The sequence below is a fragment of the Numida meleagris genome, chromosome 3, assembly GCF_002078875.1.
Source record: "Numida meleagris isolate 19003 breed g44 Domestic line chromosome 3, NumMel1.0, whole genome shotgun sequence".
In the NCBI taxonomy this organism is placed as follows: Eukaryota; Metazoa; Chordata; class Aves; order Galliformes; family Numididae; genus Numida; species Numida meleagris.
The window spans coordinates 57100535-57118479 of record NC_034411.1 but is presented as its reverse complement, the minus strand read 5'-3'; the positions used below and the strand labels follow the sequence as shown (position 1 = coordinate 57118479).

The 17945-nt window shown below is 38.0% G+C and overlaps 1 protein-coding gene across 1 annotated transcript in view; it reads left to right on the top strand.

The window, feature by feature from the left end:
• AKAP7 (A-kinase anchoring protein 7) overlaps positions 936-17945 on the top strand; it is a 75349-nt gene continuing 58339 nt past the window's right edge. The window contains 6 exon segments of the mRNA XM_021391238.1: positions 936-1198; positions 1200-1479; positions 3580-3732; positions 4678-4823; positions 8811-8947; positions 12669-12829. Coding sequence (XP_021246913.1) covers positions 1112-1198; positions 1200-1479; positions 3580-3732; positions 4678-4823; positions 8811-8947; positions 12669-12829 — 964 coding nt within the window. The 5' untranslated portion in view covers positions 936-1111.

The window sequence follows — 17945 nt, the reverse complement described above, 5'->3', positions numbered from 1 at the left end:
TTGCTTTAGACTCCTCTGTCAACTGTACAAATAGAAATCTTGTTTCTATAGGTTTCTTGCTGAAGATTTCAGCAAATCACCTAATGAATTGTCTGGGAGCTGCTTTGGATCATAACTGTGTTGTACATTCACATTTCTACAAATACATTTAATACAAAAAAGTGTTCTCTTCATATTTGATCTGTAACCCCACGGAATCAAATTTTTATTTTAAGCATTTCAGTCATCAATGCTAAACAGGCCAGAAAGAGGTGACCATGTCTGTATCCAGTCTTCTTATGACAGCTGATATTCAAATGAAACACACAGTAAGAAACACTGCCAGCAGCCTTATGCTCAGGCTTCCCTCAGATTCCCCAGAACTGGGATTTCTGTGTCACATCCAGCCTGTGGTTTCCATACCACTATGCAGACCTAATGAAAATACTGTGTGAAAGACATTAAGGCCAAACACAGCATGAAATGGGTCAAAACTGTTGTGAAGCATTTCCAAACAGATTTTATCCCCCAGAAAGGAAAGCTACAGATAACCCTAGTACAGAAACTCACACAATTTTCACCAGTCTCTCAGCTTCCAACCTCCCACCCACATGTCGCTGCACTGCTTCCTTCCTACTATGGCCATCTTTTTTTTTTTTTCCCTCTCCTCCACCCACACTCCCTTTAAAAGTTGAAGTACGAATCTGCATTTACATATACACAACACACTTCAGATTCTATCTATATGCACAGACAAATCTGCAAAAACACAAGGCAGGATTTGGTTTGGCTTCACTCACAGAACATAGTGCCCGAGCTTTGTTTCCAAGGGGCACAAAGTCTTTATTTAAGCAGGAAAATAGAGCCTTCCACTCCTCGCCTCTGAGGAGCAGCCTCCCACGTATGCCCCAGAGGCTGATTCCCAACAGGAGGCTGCTGGGGCGTTATTGCCTATGGTAAGAGTGCACTGGTGTCTCATAAAAAATAAGTGGCTGCTTACAGCAAGACTATCTATCTACCCTTGACCACAGCTAAAAGAATAAAAATTATCGCTCTGCGCTGTGCAAGACCTCCCCCCAGGCCTAACACGGACGATGATCCGGAGCAGCACCAGCCCCGCCCACCTCCCGCCATGCCCCGCGCCGGGCGGGCCGCGCGGTGCGCGCTGGGGGCTGTAGTTCCGCGCCTGCGGCCCCGAGCCCCTCTCTCGTTGGGCCGAAGGACGCGGTGCTCACACCCGGCCCCGTCCCGTCCCGTCCGGACCGCGGTGTCCAGGCGGACAGCCTCGCTCGTCCCACCCGGAGATGCAGCGTGTGCTGCGCCGGCTGCTCCCCGCACTCTGCTCAGCGTGGCCGGAACCTCTCCTCGCCCCGCGGGCCCTCCTCACCCCGCGCGCCCTTCTCGCCCCGCGGGCCGGCCCCATGGCGCTGCGGCCGGCGACGGCAGGAGCGGGGGATAGTGAGGAACCCTCCCGCGCGGCCGGCTCGACCCCAAATCACGGTGAGGAGGCCGGGGCCAGAGGGGCCGGGCTGCGGGCGGGGCCGAGCAGGCGCGCCGCGGGGGCCGGCGGGCGCTGGGAACGGTACGCGAGGAACGGGCGGGTGGCAGCTGCGGTCACAGGGCGGCGTTGAGTGGTTTTCCGCCTGGCCGTGCGGTGTGCTACGCATACCCCGTTCTGGCTTATTATTTAAAGGAGATTTCTTTAGCCGGGTCAGTTTGGGGCTGATCCTGTTTAATAATTTCTTTATTGACGGTCTGGACGAGGGGATCGAGTGCACCCTCAATAAAGTTTGCAGATAACGCCAAATTGGGAGAAGTGTCGATCTGCCTGGATGTAGGGAGGGCCTACAGAGGGATCTTGACAGGCTGGATCGCTGGCAATGGGATGAAGTTCTGCAAGATCCAAAGCCAATGGGATGAAGTTCTGCAAGATCAAGTGCTGTGTCTTGCACTTAGGCCGCAAGAACCCCATGCAACACTACAGGCTTGGGGCAGAGTAGCTGGAAGACTGTGTGGAAGAAACGGACCAAGGAGGCCAATGGCATCCTGGCTTGGATCAGAAATAGTGTTGCCAGCAGGAGCAGGGAAGTGATCATTCCCCTGTACTCAGCACTGGTGAGGCTGCAGCTTGAGCACTGTGTTCAGTTTCGGTCCCCTCACTACAAGAAAGACACCGAGGCCCTAGATTGTGTCCAGAGAAGGGCAGTGAAGGTGGTGAGAGGTCTGGAGCACAACCATTATGAGGAGTGGCTGAGAGAGCTGTACTACACACCTGTCAGATTTAGGTGAATCCTTGTTCTGTAACTACCATAACAAATTTGTTTTGCTCTTTACTGGGTATTACTCTGCGTTTCTGAATCTTGTTGATAGTGTTTCTGCCCCTGACTGCCCTTGTTTGTCAGTCTTATGGGTTTCTGTCTTGTCCTTCAGTTTGTGACCTCTTTAAAAGGAGAAAATGCTACACTCTGTATGCTGGTGGATCACCAGCAACAATATGGTGTAAGCTTAACTCTAAATGTTAGATAATAAATGTATTGTTGCTTTAACATCTCTTTGTTGTATGTAGTTCTTTATTGTCTACAGAGGGAACAAGCAACCATTCCAAACAGTTTTTATTAGCCTTTGGCATAAATGTAGGTGTCAGACCACAACCATATAGTGATTTATGCCTCTCTACCTTAGGCTGGAGTTAGCATGTATCCAGATTGTTCTTTTACTTATCATCCCAATAGCCCCGACTGGCTCTGTACTGCTGATTATACACATGTAGCATAGCTTTGCATGCCACAATAACATAATATGCACTTTTGCTGCCCATTTTTCCCCTTAGGCCAGATTTGGATTATCTGCACTGGTCACAAGAGAAGCTTTCATAGCATGTTGTCTGTCATAATGAGCTGTCCTGGGATAAACTGCAATTCTGACACAACGCTTCTTCCACTACAGTAATCCCATTGTGAAGCTGTCCCAAAAGAATATTACTGGATGTCTAGTTGTGTGTACATTCTCTGTTGCTAGAGGAGATACTGATTTTTCATTTCTTAAGGTGTAGTTTAATACACATATTACGCTGTGTGTGAGATGCAGGACTAGAATAATCATCTCATTCCTGCATGATATAGACAGCTGAGAACTCTTTATGTGAATTTATAGGATTCCTTTTCTGCTCCTTCATGCCTCATTTTCAGCGTATTTACATTGGAAATAACTTGCTTATTTTTATCTGCACTGAATTTCACATGCCATTACTGTTATCCAGAGTGAGCTTTACGTGATATATGAAGATTTGTATTGTTTTATACTTGGTCATAACTGTCCTTTTTGCTTATAACTGCACTTACTTAGAAGGGAAAAAAAACCATAAGTTATTAAGTGTAGAAGGCTGGACTGTCGTTTTATGCTATTTCACATAAAGCATTGAAGTATTTTTGCTGATATATTGTCAAGGAAGAAGAGTAGCATTCTTAAAGGAGATTTATGTCATTATGTATTTGCTGAGAAATAGAGAAATCTATGCTTTGTGTATTGCTTATGTATAATGTCATGTAAGTGTTTATATTGAAAACTCAGACCCAGTGTGTTATTTTAAATATATTACAGATGGGCTGGAAAACATACAACAAAAGAAGAAAATCGTTAAAGGGAATAGAAAAAGGACACAGGAGGGAAAAAAGTCATGTCCTGCTGATTCAATAGATTCTCTGATGACAGAAATGCCATTTGCCGACACAGATATTGAAGATGAATTTGCTAGTAAGTGCATTTAAATGGAAATAGTGTAAAAACATAGACATATTCTGCACACAGTTCCTGATCTTGTCTGTTGGAATGCACAGGTAGGCTGGGCACATGGAGTAAAGTCTCCCTGCAAACAGAACCAAGTCCAGAGGTTTATTAGTCCTCAGTCCTGCAGATACTTGAGTGTGTTAAAAATTTGTTTGGTGATTCATTGCAGCAATGAGCCACAGCATAACGATGTCTTGCATGTGTCTATTCACATTACTATATGAGCTGTCTTCCAGATGTGTATTCCCAGCATGTGACTAGAAGTACACTTGTTACTGGACAGTGGAGAGGGGCTGCAAACAAAATAAACTGAGAGAAAAGTAATTGGTGGTGCACAGAAGAACTGAGGTTATGCACTTTTTTCTTTTTTTTTTTTTTATGTTGGAAGAGTTCTCTGAGAAAGGAGAAGATAAGAAGCTAGATTTAAATTTTCTTCTGGCTGGGTTTGGTCCGTGAACTGTAGGTTGGCCACTCCTAGTCTACCACAACCTTCTCCTTTAATAATCCTGCGTATCATCTTGTTTTATATTGTAAAATGCAGTATATGGGGAATTGTTCTGAAGTCACATCCATGTTCAGGTGTGGACAGTTGCTGGCCCAGTTGCTGGCAACTTGGCTTAATGAAACACAGCTGTAGTTTGGAAGCCATGTATATATGTTAACAGCTTATAAACCCTGCCTGGATGTATAGATTGCTAGTTCAAGTATGGTACTCCACTTGCGTGGCTGCGTTAATGGAGGCTGGAGTAGAGTCCCAGTCAGAAAGTTCAGTGCATGGGCAGATCAGATGCCTGGGAAGATGAGCTCCAGTCAGCTAACCGAAGTGATACTGAGGATTACTAGGCATGATATTAAGTGTATCTTTGTTCCGATTTGTCTATATGCTGAAAGTATTTTCTTTTTTCTTTGCAGTGCATACAACCTCTGAAATAAATATGGAAAAGAAAAGGAAGAGGACTACTGGAAAAGAAATTCCAGAAGGCAGTGAGAGAAAGAAGAAAAAGAAGAAACAGTATCAGCCAAATTATTTCATTTCTCTTCCAATTACTAATCCAGAGGTGATATTCTTTATTACAGTAATTTGGTATAACTAGAATTGCTTCAACAGCTGCATGTGTTTATAAGAAGAGCAGTGTTTGAGCTTGAGCAAGTTCCTTTTTTCAGGTATTTTTAGAAGAACATTAGCAGCCTATTCAATCAGTTAACTTTTTTAACTAACATCTTTGGGAATAAAATTACTCATCTGGGAAAGACTAGAGAAAAGTTGTCTTTTTATTCTGTCTTACGGAATTCATATTATTTTGACTGAAACTGCCTTAATTTCTCCCTCTGCACTGTTTAAGTGTTGCTTATTTTGTTGTTCACATGGAATAAGGAAGAGAGACATTTCATTTAATAGGAAAATCACTGCAGTATTTCTAGCTCTCCTTATACATAGGATTTTAAATTTGGATCTGTTGCTGTTTTAACTTTACATTTTGTAGCTTTAAAAGTTTCCCATAAAATTGATGATCATATTTAAAAGCTACTGTTTTAGTGAGATGCTGTTGAAATGGATTCGAGAAGTGCAGTGAAGTCTTGGAAACTTATTCTCCTGTAATTAGCATGTGTTTAACCTAACAGTAACCTAGCTCTCAGGTGGATTTTAACTCACTCTGCATTTGTACTGTTTTCAGTGAAAGTCAAAGATGGAGTGAATCTGGAATGAAAATAACGTAAGCTAGATTTGGAAATTACAACACAATCTTTTTTTCTTCAGAAAATGTTATGTGAAGGAGAGATGGCAGAAACTCTCCCTTTTTAGGAGAGTTCTGGGATAGCCTGACACAACTGTCAGTGATCTTTTATGCCATCCTGCTCTGAAATATCTTTTCTTCCTGACTCTTCCATGACTTGACAACAATTAATGTAGGACTTATATAATCTAATAATTGAGAATTACTGCTTACAGTTGTTACATTGAATTGCTGACTGGGTGGAAAAATCTTAACTAAACATGCTTCTTTTTTAATATGCTGTATATTTGGTCTTCTTTCATTTACAGAGGTAATGGGACAAATGTATTAAAATCTCAGAGCATTTAGGAATTCCAATACTCTACTACAAAGTTTTGTTAACACTTGCCTCGGATGTAGAGTTGTTATCAAAGTAGAAAATACATGTTGGAATTTGTATAGGCAACTGTAGCCAGAATTTAGACTTGAGATATCTGGTTTCTTGATAGCCAGCAGGGATCTGATAATTACTAGTAGTATTTCAGTTAGCAATGAGAGGTCTTCCTTCTGTGAGGATCTGATTTTATTCCAGTGAAGCGTTTCAGGCATAATTGCTCTTCATATTTTATACAGTATTTTGAACTTTACACAAAGAACCATTTTGTAGTAAGGGATGTTTCTGAAACACTTAATGAACTGTTCCTCTTGGAAGTTAAACATTTTCCTTGCTTTCATTTTAATTATGTTTTAAATCTTCAGTAGTAAAGTATGTCATTCCATTCATTTTGGATTTATATTGAATTTGTATTTTTAATTTAGCAAAAAATGGTAAAATAGATGATTATTGTACCATTTTCTGATAAAATTTATCATTCATCTGATGTGTTAGCACTGGGTAGATTAATCCCTTAGGGTCTTTCAGTCTTGATTATAATTGCAATAAGCTGTTAAATTTTTAAAGCTACTTTCCAGTAGTGTTCTTTCAGCAAGCAAAACGTATTTTATTACTCTTTAGAATAACATATTCTAAGTAATGGGAGAAGTTACATTGAAATCAGTATTTGAGTCCTTATTTGGAGGGAATTTTTAAAAATGAACTGAGAGGGGAACGGTTGGGACGGACATCTCTTTAATTTGGGAAATCTCAAGTCAAATGAAATTGTCAGTGTGATGTGGTAGCTAAAAGGGGGAATTGGTGGTAGGGCGAGGAGTTCAGGACAGAAGCAGGAAAGGACTGGGAAGCACTGCTCAGAAAACAATACGGGTGAGGCAATGTGAGGTGTTGGCTTCTAATACGAATACTAAATAATGCTGATCTTCAGAGCTAGGGTATGATTTGCTCACTATGATTACACAGTTCCAGGCCTGTTCTGTGTATTCTGAAGAGTTTGTATACTTACATATATCCCTTCCCTTTCATTGCCAGCTGCAAAGGTGCAAATTAAATTTAGAAGCAGTAGTTGAAAATAGTTGAAAAATTGAATGAAAACATAATTGTTACAATAACATCATTTCACTTTTGAGGCTTTTTTTCTTTACTGGAATACCTATTATTTTTCTTTTGTTTAAAACATAATTATGCAGTCAATACATTCTAATTATCAGGGGTTGTGCTTAGCAGTTTCTTTTTTAAATATGGCTTAAATTTCTCCTGCATCTGAGACTACAATAAATATGTCATATAGCCAGGATAAGTTCTGACACATAAAGGAAATGGTCTTATTACAACAACTCTCTATAACTACCTGAAGGGAGGTTGTAGTGAACTGGGGGTTGGCCTCTTGTCTCATGTAACTAGCAACAGGACCAGAGGAAATGGCCTCGAGTTGCACCAGGGGAGATTGAGGCTGGACGTTATGAAATACTTCTTCACAGAAAGACTGGTCAGGTGCTGGAATGGGCTGCCCAGGGAGGTGGTGGAGTCACCGTCCCTGAAGGCATTCAAGAAACATTTAGATGTTGTGTTGAGGGACATGGTTTAATGAGAACTATTGGTGACAGGTGGATGGTTGGACTGGTTGATCTTGTAGGTCCTTTCCAACCTTGGTGATGCTATGATTCTATGGTTTGTAATCAAAGTGTTGGTGCGATTTTCTTCATGTGTGTTACACTAACAAAAACACTTCTGGTTTTGTAGATTCCATATCACTTCTTTTCTGGCAAATGGCTTTTACCTTCCTTTGTCCTTACCACTCTCCACAGAGTTGATACCAGTTATAATTTTTTAATTTATATGGTACTTTATATTCTAAATACATAAATAAAGAAGGTGCTACTAAATGTAGTAGATTAAACTCCTGCATGGCAAAGCTCATCTTAACAACATGGGTCACAAAAGTACTGCTTGCTATTACATTTTGCTTTTTCAGGAAATGTATATGTTCATTATAAGTGTAACTAAATACAGCTATTTTTAGCCTAATAGCTACTTCTGCTCATTATAAAATATATACAGTATGTTTGTTAAGCATTCACCAGTGAGTTTCAAATAAAAATCAGATGTTTTCTGCATGCTTCTTTTAGACTATGTACACCAAAGCTGATTTGTCTTTGCTTACTTGGTTTAAAGAAATAACTCATTTTGTCAGTCAGTCAAGGTTACTGGATTCAGTGTACTCATAGATTCAAGCATTCCTGCAGGTTTTTTTAATACTGCTGCACCACAACAGCTGTCCTAATTGCAAGCACAGTAAACAGTCTGGATACAATTTATAAAGCATGTATTTTTCACTGGAGGAAAATGCGAATCAAATACTTTTAAAGAAGAAAACTGATGGCGTTAAATCTGCAGAAACATTACAGAAATTCATTAAAATGTTTGAAGAAATTATGTACATTGTACATCCTTTTAGACAGGAAGATCAGAACTGTAAATTGGGAGACTCCACAAAAAAAATAAATCAGTATTTTTTGTTTTAAATGTGCCTGATCCTCCAAAGACCTCTTCTGGTTTTCAGATGCTTGTCTCTATGTAGCATATACATGCTCAACAGACAGTAGAGAAATTCACTAAAGAAACCTCTGGTCTGGGCAACTATCAGTGTACAACTGCATGACCATAAGCTGTTCTAGGAATTTATCATCTTAGGGAACCCAGCTCCTGTTCAGATGTGATGGGGAGCGTCCACTTTGTTAATCACTGCATTTCTATTCGCTTTGAGTTTACTCAGATTGACTAGCATAGCTTTGTTGCAGGATAAAAATTCCTTCTGCAAGAATGATTTCTACATAAACATTTGACTTCAGTTTGTGTGCTTTCTTGTTCACTTGCACTGTAGGATGCAGTAACCATAATGGCTAACCGTTGTTTCTGTGTCTCTGTCTTTCCAGATTACTGACAGCATTCGGGCTGTCCAAGATGCAATAATACAGAAGGATGACAGGCTTTCCAAAGCAATGGTTCACTGTGGTTCGTTGCATGTCACTATGTTAGTGATGCATTTATCCAGCAAAGAAGAAATTAGCATGTAGGTATTTTGGAAAAGTAGTTTTGTTGGTGGAGTTTACAAAAAGCATCAGTTATTCCTTCTAGTCTTTTTGCAAGCCCTAAATCACTGGAGTTACTGAATATTTAATTCATTAAATGCTTACCTTAATATTAGCTATTTTCATACCGTACTTGCGGTGTGTCATGAGCTCTGCCCAAAGTACACTTCTTTTCTTGCATTTTTTCCCCACAATGTATGCTGAACTTGCATGCAAAAGATCTCATGTTTGCTGAAGTAGTTATTTGAAAACCATGTTTTGGTTGTAGGGGATATTGAACAGATTAACAGAGGGACTTTCAGATTTTCATAGCTCAGGAAGTATTATAGGGCAAATTAGTAACTGTCAATGAAAGACTATAATGAAATAAGCCTTAGCTGCAAGGTACTGTCTCATGCAGTTAGTTTTTTGTCTTTAAAATGCCTCCAAAGTATACTCACGCTAAAAGAGAGGTGTTTATATTGCATTATACTGCTTCAGGGAAATAGCTGAGTGTTTGACCATATAGAAGGTGTTGAAGTTGTAGAAAAGCACATGTATATACATATGTCATTGTATAAAAGTGTTAAATGTGACTTTGCTGTCTAAAAATGCAATTTTTTGGTTTGGTGGCTTTTGCTCTTAATCACATGATGTATAGCTCTCAAACAAGCCTACTTCCAGGTAGGAGTTAGTGGTTACCATGAAGTTCTTAATATGAATAAGACTTAAGTCTATAGAGCTGTAATTTAGAAATGTTTAGAATAGTGGTTTGTGTGTCTAGCTGTAATTGTGACTCAAAATGAAAACACTGTTTCACAGTCTTGCTTTGCACAGACTTTCTTGTCAGTTTCTACATAGATGTGGTGTCTAGTAGCTTACATATATGCTGTCTCTATATATGCACACTAATTGCAAAAATTAGTGACAACTGATGTTAATTAAAGTGCTGATAAATAGACTGCTGGTATTATACAAACATCTGGGAATCCTTCAGTGTTTTCATATCATTTTGAAAATTGCTTATGAATCAAAATTCATTATATTCTTGTAATTCTGCTAAAGAAAAGCCCCACTTTTTCCATCTCCCCAAGAGGAGTTCTTTCAGGGGGCTTCCATCATCTGTATATCGTAGTTGTCTTAAAAGACTTGCAGTCCATACACTGAATTATCTAGATCATTAATTAATAACTCAAGCAATGTCTCACTGCACTTATGTTAAGACAATTACTAAATAGCATGTCTAATAAGTGTCTGTGGCTAATCACTTTTATCCCCAAAAGGTTTTGCTTTTAAAGTACAGATGGCTCATAAGAAAGTCAGAATTCAAGGTAGAAAGTGATAGCATGTACTGGAAGGTATTTTGGCTGAAAATATTTAATACTTACAAATAATAAGATACCAATGTGTTTAAATCAGTTGCCCTTCTTGTTTTTCACACTTGTTTCCTTGAGTGCTGTAATACTAAATCCTTGAGGCCTCGATGTTCTTACCTCTCCTCCTGTAAAGTTATGAGTTTGTAAGTTTCCTCCATCAACACTCTGGAAAGAGAGAAGTCGATAGCCAGGAGCAGAAAGGAAAGCAAAGTATTCTAGATCTGCTGGACTCCTCCTCCCATGTTCCTTTTGTCTCCTGGAGCAGACACACCTCCTCTGGTTGATGAGGCAGCTGTGGTAGCACCTGAGAATCAGTGAAAACAGAACAAGGTTATTACTGAAGGGATTTAAGTATGAACTTTTAAAAATGGAGTGCGAGAGGTTATCTCAAAGGCAAATATGCCTTGTCATTATTAATTTTTTACAGTCCTAAACTGTATAGGAAAACAAATATTGCCAAATTTAGTATCCTTAGCCACACCTTGAGCTCCTCTCAGCTCTTGCTGTCTGATGGCCACCTGGGCGCTTGCTTATGGAGTTCTTTTCTGCCTCTCCTAGCAGAGCTCCACAGTCCAGGAACACAGGAGCTGTCCTCTAGTCAGCAGCAGCTTCCCCAGGGATTCTCCCCTTTCCTGGCCAGGTGCTTCCTGCAGCTATCTAGCTCAGCTGTCCTCAGGTATTCTAGGTTGTATTTTCTATTATATGGGATTCTTATTTTTTCTTGTAATTGTTTTCTTTTTAATAATCTGTGAGGACTTGAAGACTGAAAAGTTGCATTTTCCTTTCATCACCAATTTTTGATACCATGTTAATGGAAAGAAATCAAGATCCAGACTGGCAAAAGAACCTATGTGTAATGTTGAGTGACAGTAATCCTTCAAACTGCAACTAGTGACCTAGGCATCTGAGAGTTCACAGATCCATAAGTTTGAGTCCATTAAGTTATTCAGATATCTACATGATCATGTAGCACCTCTGTCTATACAGAAATGAAATGTGTTGAATGTTATTTGGAGTCCAAACATGTGATAAGACTGTTCTAAACATAATATTTGTTTGAGCATTAAGGTCTTCATATTATATTTTAGTACACATAGCTTTTGCCATGGAAATGGAAGATCTATATTTTAAGCCTCTCTTTGTAAGGGAATCCAGACCTGTAATTTGCATAGGAGCTTTCTAACAGACTGCGATTTGGCCTTCATAAATGCACTTAACATTTCTTCTAAGACTGTACAAAATCAAGAATGTGAGATTTAAAATAACAAAGCAAGCGAGAGTTTGGACAGCACTCCCTATATCAATAATGGATTTTTTTTGTCATGTAATCAAGTAACTTTCTTAACCTGGCCTTGGTTTCAGTTAACTGCATGGTTCTCATCAATACTCCATCTTATTAAGCACACTGGAAAAGTGTGTAGAGATGTTTGTATTATTTTTGCCTGTACATACATATACAAACATGTCAGAAATCATGCTGATGGCTTTCTTCCAGTTGTTGTAGAAATATTAAAATGAACTCTCGAGAGTTTTTATCTTATTACTGCCATCTAGAGTTTATAAAGCCAACATTGGTTTTTTGAAAACTTCCAATTCTAGAAGTAAAGAGCACGTGAAAGATCTTTAGAAGACACTAAGAATATAGGGTTCTTCTTGATTGTGAATAATTTCAAAACAAATATTTCATGTTCTCATACATGTACCTAATAGGGCTAATTAAAATGATTAGAAGGTTGAGGGTTCCTGCTGTTATCTTAAATTACATGTAGATTATTTGTGCATGCTACTTCTGTCTTTTAAAGTAAGCATTGATGTTGGTGATACTTATTTTCCTGTCAGTTCTAATGAGCTTACTAGTAATTTCCATATAATTATAAAATTATGACATATAACATGTCACTAACATCTGTTTATGATTCTAAGTAACATTCTGTAGCAACTTTGAAGAAGGCAGAATCTTAGAGCGTCCCACTCAGATAGCAGGGCATGAACAAAAGTAAATTACTTAAGAATAGTAAACCAGATGCTTTTGAGCAAGCATCTTAAATATGATGCACAGAGCAATAGAGACTCTTTGTCATTCAGATAAATTCTTTTCGGGAATTACACCTGCAGCTAAGTCTGCCTTACTGCTTCTACAGTTTTACAGCAGGGTGTGTGAACCAGTTCACCATTATAAAATAGTGAGAATACTGACTGCATTGATAGCAAGTAGTGCAGAAGTACTTGAGTAAGTAGTAAATTGATACTAAAAATGCTTTGAGATTTTTGTATAGAGAGATCAATAATATATAAATAGTATTAAAATATTTGACGTTGACATAGATATTTTCTTTCCTCCTGACAGAGCAGTTGATGCTCTTTCAGACAGCAAGGATTTTGTTGAAGATCTCCTAAAAGGAAAAACCGTGGATTTGTCTTTTCAAGGAATTGATCATTTCAAAAATGAAGTTGGATTTGTGCACTTGACAGAAAATGATCATACAGCTATACTTACGGAAATAGCAGGTACAAGTTGTCAATATAATCTTACGTGCTTTAAAGACTTTCTGACAACCTTATGAAGTTAGCCTTACCTAGATCATAGTGGAGCACAAATGCGAGTAAGTTGATACTAATTTAGTCAACATTAATTTACCTTTAATAACTGCAATACTTACACAATTGTTTTTCCAACATATTTGAAAAGGACTTAATTACAGTGCTGTTCTCTGAGATCTTTTTAATTAGCATATATAAAAAGCACCCTGCAAGTTTATAGATAAAGACCCTGCCTTGTTTTGGGTCAAACACTGTGTGTTGTTTCTCAGCTGATATCCACTTCATCTGACTTGCAGAGTTGCATAGTTCTCCTCAGTGTCCATGCTGAACAGAATACTCAGAGATGGTGACATTTGTTCTTCTTCCATGGTCTGGGAGTCTAAGTTTTGTGTTTCCTGTGTGTAATATACATTGCTCTGAAGTCTCACCATGTGCTTTTGTACAACTGCACATACACACACACAACTGTATACACATGTATATATATCTTTATATACCTATATATGTAAGGTCAAATTTAGACTTTCTCTCCGCCTCTGGAGGATAAAGGGAAATCAGAAGAACAAGACTGATTCACCAGAGGAATCTAATTAGAGTCGATGCTGCTTTAGCCTGAATATTTTTTGGAGCACTTGTGGAACCAGTCTATGGCTTGTTTGGTGTTAATTGCCTTCGTTTAGCAATTATGAGATTACTGAAAAATGGTGCAGGTGTGTGCTATTACATATGTACTCGCATGTGCAATTCAAGAGCATAACTCTCAGTTAACAGTGGAGCTAAGGCCACTTTGCTTGTCAGTCACATAAAATGAATCCAAAATAGAGTTGTCAAGTCAGCAGGAATATATAAGTTATATTACTTTTAACTGTCAGCTAAGAAACAGCAGACAGTATCTAGATCAAAACAAGGTAGAGTGGAGGGTTTTTTTCTGTCTACAAGTCTATACTTAAACTACGTTCTTTACAGATACTAAATAAAAATTCTCAGCAAACATTACTGTCTGTAATTCATCAGCATCCTTTAAAACTATCCCAGCAATTCCAGCTATTCCCTGAAAAGACTCTTTAAAAGAGTTTTTTTTTTTTTTTAGTATTGATGAATTATCTTTTGTGCTCTGAGGAATGTGAGGTTACACCATTTTTTTTTTTAAATGACGCAACAACCCCTGTGGGACATACTACAGAACAGCAAAGACTGCTGCTGTCACACCCTCTCTTGTGTAGTCCAGTATGCAGAAAAAAAACATGGAGAAAGCCTTTATTAATACAGCACTTTCTCCACGAATTCATAAACTTAATTTCTGATATGCCTTCACAAAATGTTTAGTATTTGTTTTTTCCCCAAAACATCCACAAATAAGAAAAAAGTTAAAATGCCTGTCATCAGAAATACAGCTCTTCTTGTAGTCAGCAGCTCACTGACATAAACTTTTATTTGTAAATGATAGAATAGTTATCATCATTAAACTATGTTCTGTTGTGTCCTGGCACATTTTTGAGTTTGGAATATTTAGAACACAATCTCTTGAATTAAATCTAAGTATATTTCATGTATTTTCTGAATTTTTGTATAATTATAAGTTTGTGATCTTGGTTTTATTTTATTTAGCTGTACTTTCAAGGTCTGAAATATAAAAAGAAATCCTGTTACTGCTTACTGACAGAATTTTTAACAGGAATGCTTTTTCTTTGACGTTTTTCTACATTTTCTTGACACATTTTTTGAATGTACCCTATTTTTGGAATATGTTCTTTCCCTATCCAGTATGATCATTGTATTCCAGTCATAATTATTGATCTTCAGCTGGTATTGTATCCATTGAAAAGAATGGATGAGTATTTTGCTTGTGTTATTTTAACTTCTGGAACTGATTGTACCACCTTTCATCGCTTTGGTTGTGCACAGATGCAAACGTGAAGCTTTCAAAGTGCCTTTTGATGCTCATGTTGTCAGCAAAATGAGTGGACTTAAGATGATCACATATTTCATCTATAGTTGTTTTCTCTGTATGGTAGACATATATTTTGGTGCACTGCTCCACTCAGGTACCATCTAGTACTTTCTGGACCGAACTTGAAACGATAAATATAACTTCCAATGCAAAGAAGCATATTAGCAAAAGTGTACTGTTGAGTTTTTCTGTAATAAAGCTCATATTAATTCAAAAACAGGCTGTATGTCAAAAATACGCCTAGTATTCCTGCTCTGTGGATAGTACCTTGAGTAAACAATTTAGGAAGACAGCTGCAAGAAAAAAAATCACAGGAACTTTCTTCTGCTAGACCGCTGTGAATCAGGATCTGTACAAAGCATGCTTCTAGCTCCTCACGTATACTGTTGTGAGGCTACGTATGTTTGATGTAAGACTATTGTTGAAAGCTTTTCTTTTTTTCTGAGAGCTGTACTCTCTCAAAATACAGTTGCCTGTAATATAACTTGGGTACCTAGAAATAGTTTTAAAAGTGAAGCTTGCAGAAAGAAAAAACATCCAGTATTGCTCAAAGGATGTTAATTATTTTGTTATTGCCTGTGTAAGAGTAAACATCTGCAGCTGGTTTGATTTCTGGCAAGACCTAAGCTTAGTTTCTTACAGTATTACTGTTGTGCTCCTTCTAAGTTGGACATAGTTTCTGCTGCACTCTCACAGTGAATTCTGACTTCACCTGTGATTTTGTGTTCTTGGGGAATATTGGTAACTGTAATGCTATAGTGAGTCAATAATAGCAGAGTGGCAAAGTCCTTAGCTACAGCAAATGAGAACGAGCCCAAACACAGCAGCAACAGATGCAAAAAAAATAAGGAAAAGAGCTGCTTACCTTTGGAAGACTACAGGTAGACAGGGACCTCCAGCAAGAGACATCCTTACCTCCACTGCCAACCCTTAAACCAGGTCTGGGAAGGGGTGGATCCTGGCTTCACCTCTTCCAGTCACTCAGGTGTACTGCATACAGCTGAGCTCCCCTGGGTTGGCCCTGCCTTCCCACCAGGTGCTCAATCACTGGTTCAGGCCATGACTTAGCATTTCCACTACAGTAACACAACAGAAAATGTATGAAGTTCACGTTAGCTTCCTCTAAGACGCTATTTAGTTCCATAAATAACATGGAAATTTGATACTGATTACATCTGTATATACTGAAGTACTATAATGGTAAGTTCCATGTCAGGTAACACTAACGTAAACAGAATTTTCCTAGAGACAAAAGTTCAGGAAAAGCAGAGCTAATATCAGTCTTCTGTCTGTTGTGATTTCCTACTTATTCCCTAGCAATCCTTTAACAGACATTAGTATCATATCATTATCTAACGGAAATAACACTTCTTGTTTTAAGTATTAACTGAGAAGCGTGAAAAGTATTTTAATTCCCTTTTGTCTAAGCCTTTTTAGAAATGCTTAGCTAAAAAATAAGTAAGCACAGTGATTTTAAAAAAGTTTTCATTTCTTGTACTTCATTATGTCATGGAATATTTGAAGAACCAAGTGAATTTGGAAAATATAACAAATTATTTAGCATAGATTTTAGTTTTGATAATTATATTAAAAATACTCTTTGAAGCTGATACAAGTGAATGAGTGAATCTTGTTTTTATACCCATAGGGTTTGTAGTTTTGGCTTTATGGATGAATGATGCCAGTTGCATTCTGGTCACCAGAGGGAGCCTGGATTCCGTGAACAAGAATTACTCATGTTTCTGCACTTGACTGTTGCACCTTCTTTTGATCTTTATAAAGAAAAGTTTTTTAAAGAAAAGTTGAATTATCGGATTAAATATTTTCATGTAATCAGAATGCTTTAGAATATTTTAATATAACTAGACTAGGAAAACAAGTAGTACACCTAACTTCTCTAATTGTAGTTTTCTAAAAATGACATTTAGTCTAATTTCTCTAAGTTGATTTTTGTAACAGTCACTGCTGGAGAGAGGAGTGGAGAGCAAGTCACAGCCTATCTGTTTCTCTAAGTGCATTACAGCTTTACTCAAGCATTAGATGGCATTACAACCATGCCAAAGCAGTCTGACTCCCTGTTGCGCTGTGTGATTCTGCTATCACACAGTGAATTCAGCTGTAATTAAATTAACCTTTTTTTCCTTTGCCAGGTAATCTTAACCTTTGCAATTTGCCAGTGTAGCTTACTGAAATGCTACATGTCTGTCAGCACGAAAGACAGGAGTGGTGGCTGACCTGAGGCTAGAGAGGAGCAGCCTCTTTAAAGATTATGTAACCACATATTTGTCATCTGTTTTAGGGTGAGTTACATTGCCCTGACTTCAGAGAGCCTAAAGAAATACTTTAATTCAGTTAATTTAGTTCACTTAGCTTCCAGATGGCTGAAGCTAAGATAAATACATTTCTCCTCTTGTCAGTTATTTTTAAATCATATTGCATGATGTAAAAATCATGAACTCAAAACTGTTGTAGTTTTTCATTAAAATAACTGATTTGTAAAAAGTGAACAAAAAGCTGCTAGTCCAAATCCTTAAGAACTCTATTGAAGATGTACTGCTGTGGTAGGTTAGATTTTCTTCTAGTCCATGTACGTATATTAGTTATTGTTCCTGTAAATGTGTGTACTTCAGATCATAAAGTTTTTCACAAACTCATAAGAGGTAAACATCAAGCAAAACAAACAAACAAACAAAAAGGAATAAGTCTAGAATGTTGTTGGTTTGTGTAGAGACTTGGCACATCCACAGCACAAAGAAAAGCATGCTCTAAAGTGCAAAGTACCTGGCAGTTTGATTTTTCTTTTTTTCTTAAAAATATAATCTATATCAGCCTATATAGCCTATATAGCACATAGATTATATTCACATATAAAGTATATATAAAGTATATATATATATATATACTTTATTATGTGATGAATACAACCATCAGAAAAAAAAAAGTGATTTTGCTGAATTCATTACAAGAGCCAAGCCTGGTAGTAGACTTGAGCATTGTTCATGCCTTTTAATATGATATAGTGTCATGGTTTTATGATTTTCGGTTATTGGTATTCCACATCATAACATCATGTAGTGAATGTACCTGGTTCTCAGAAGAGAAGGACTACTACAGTCCCCACGGCACTTTGCT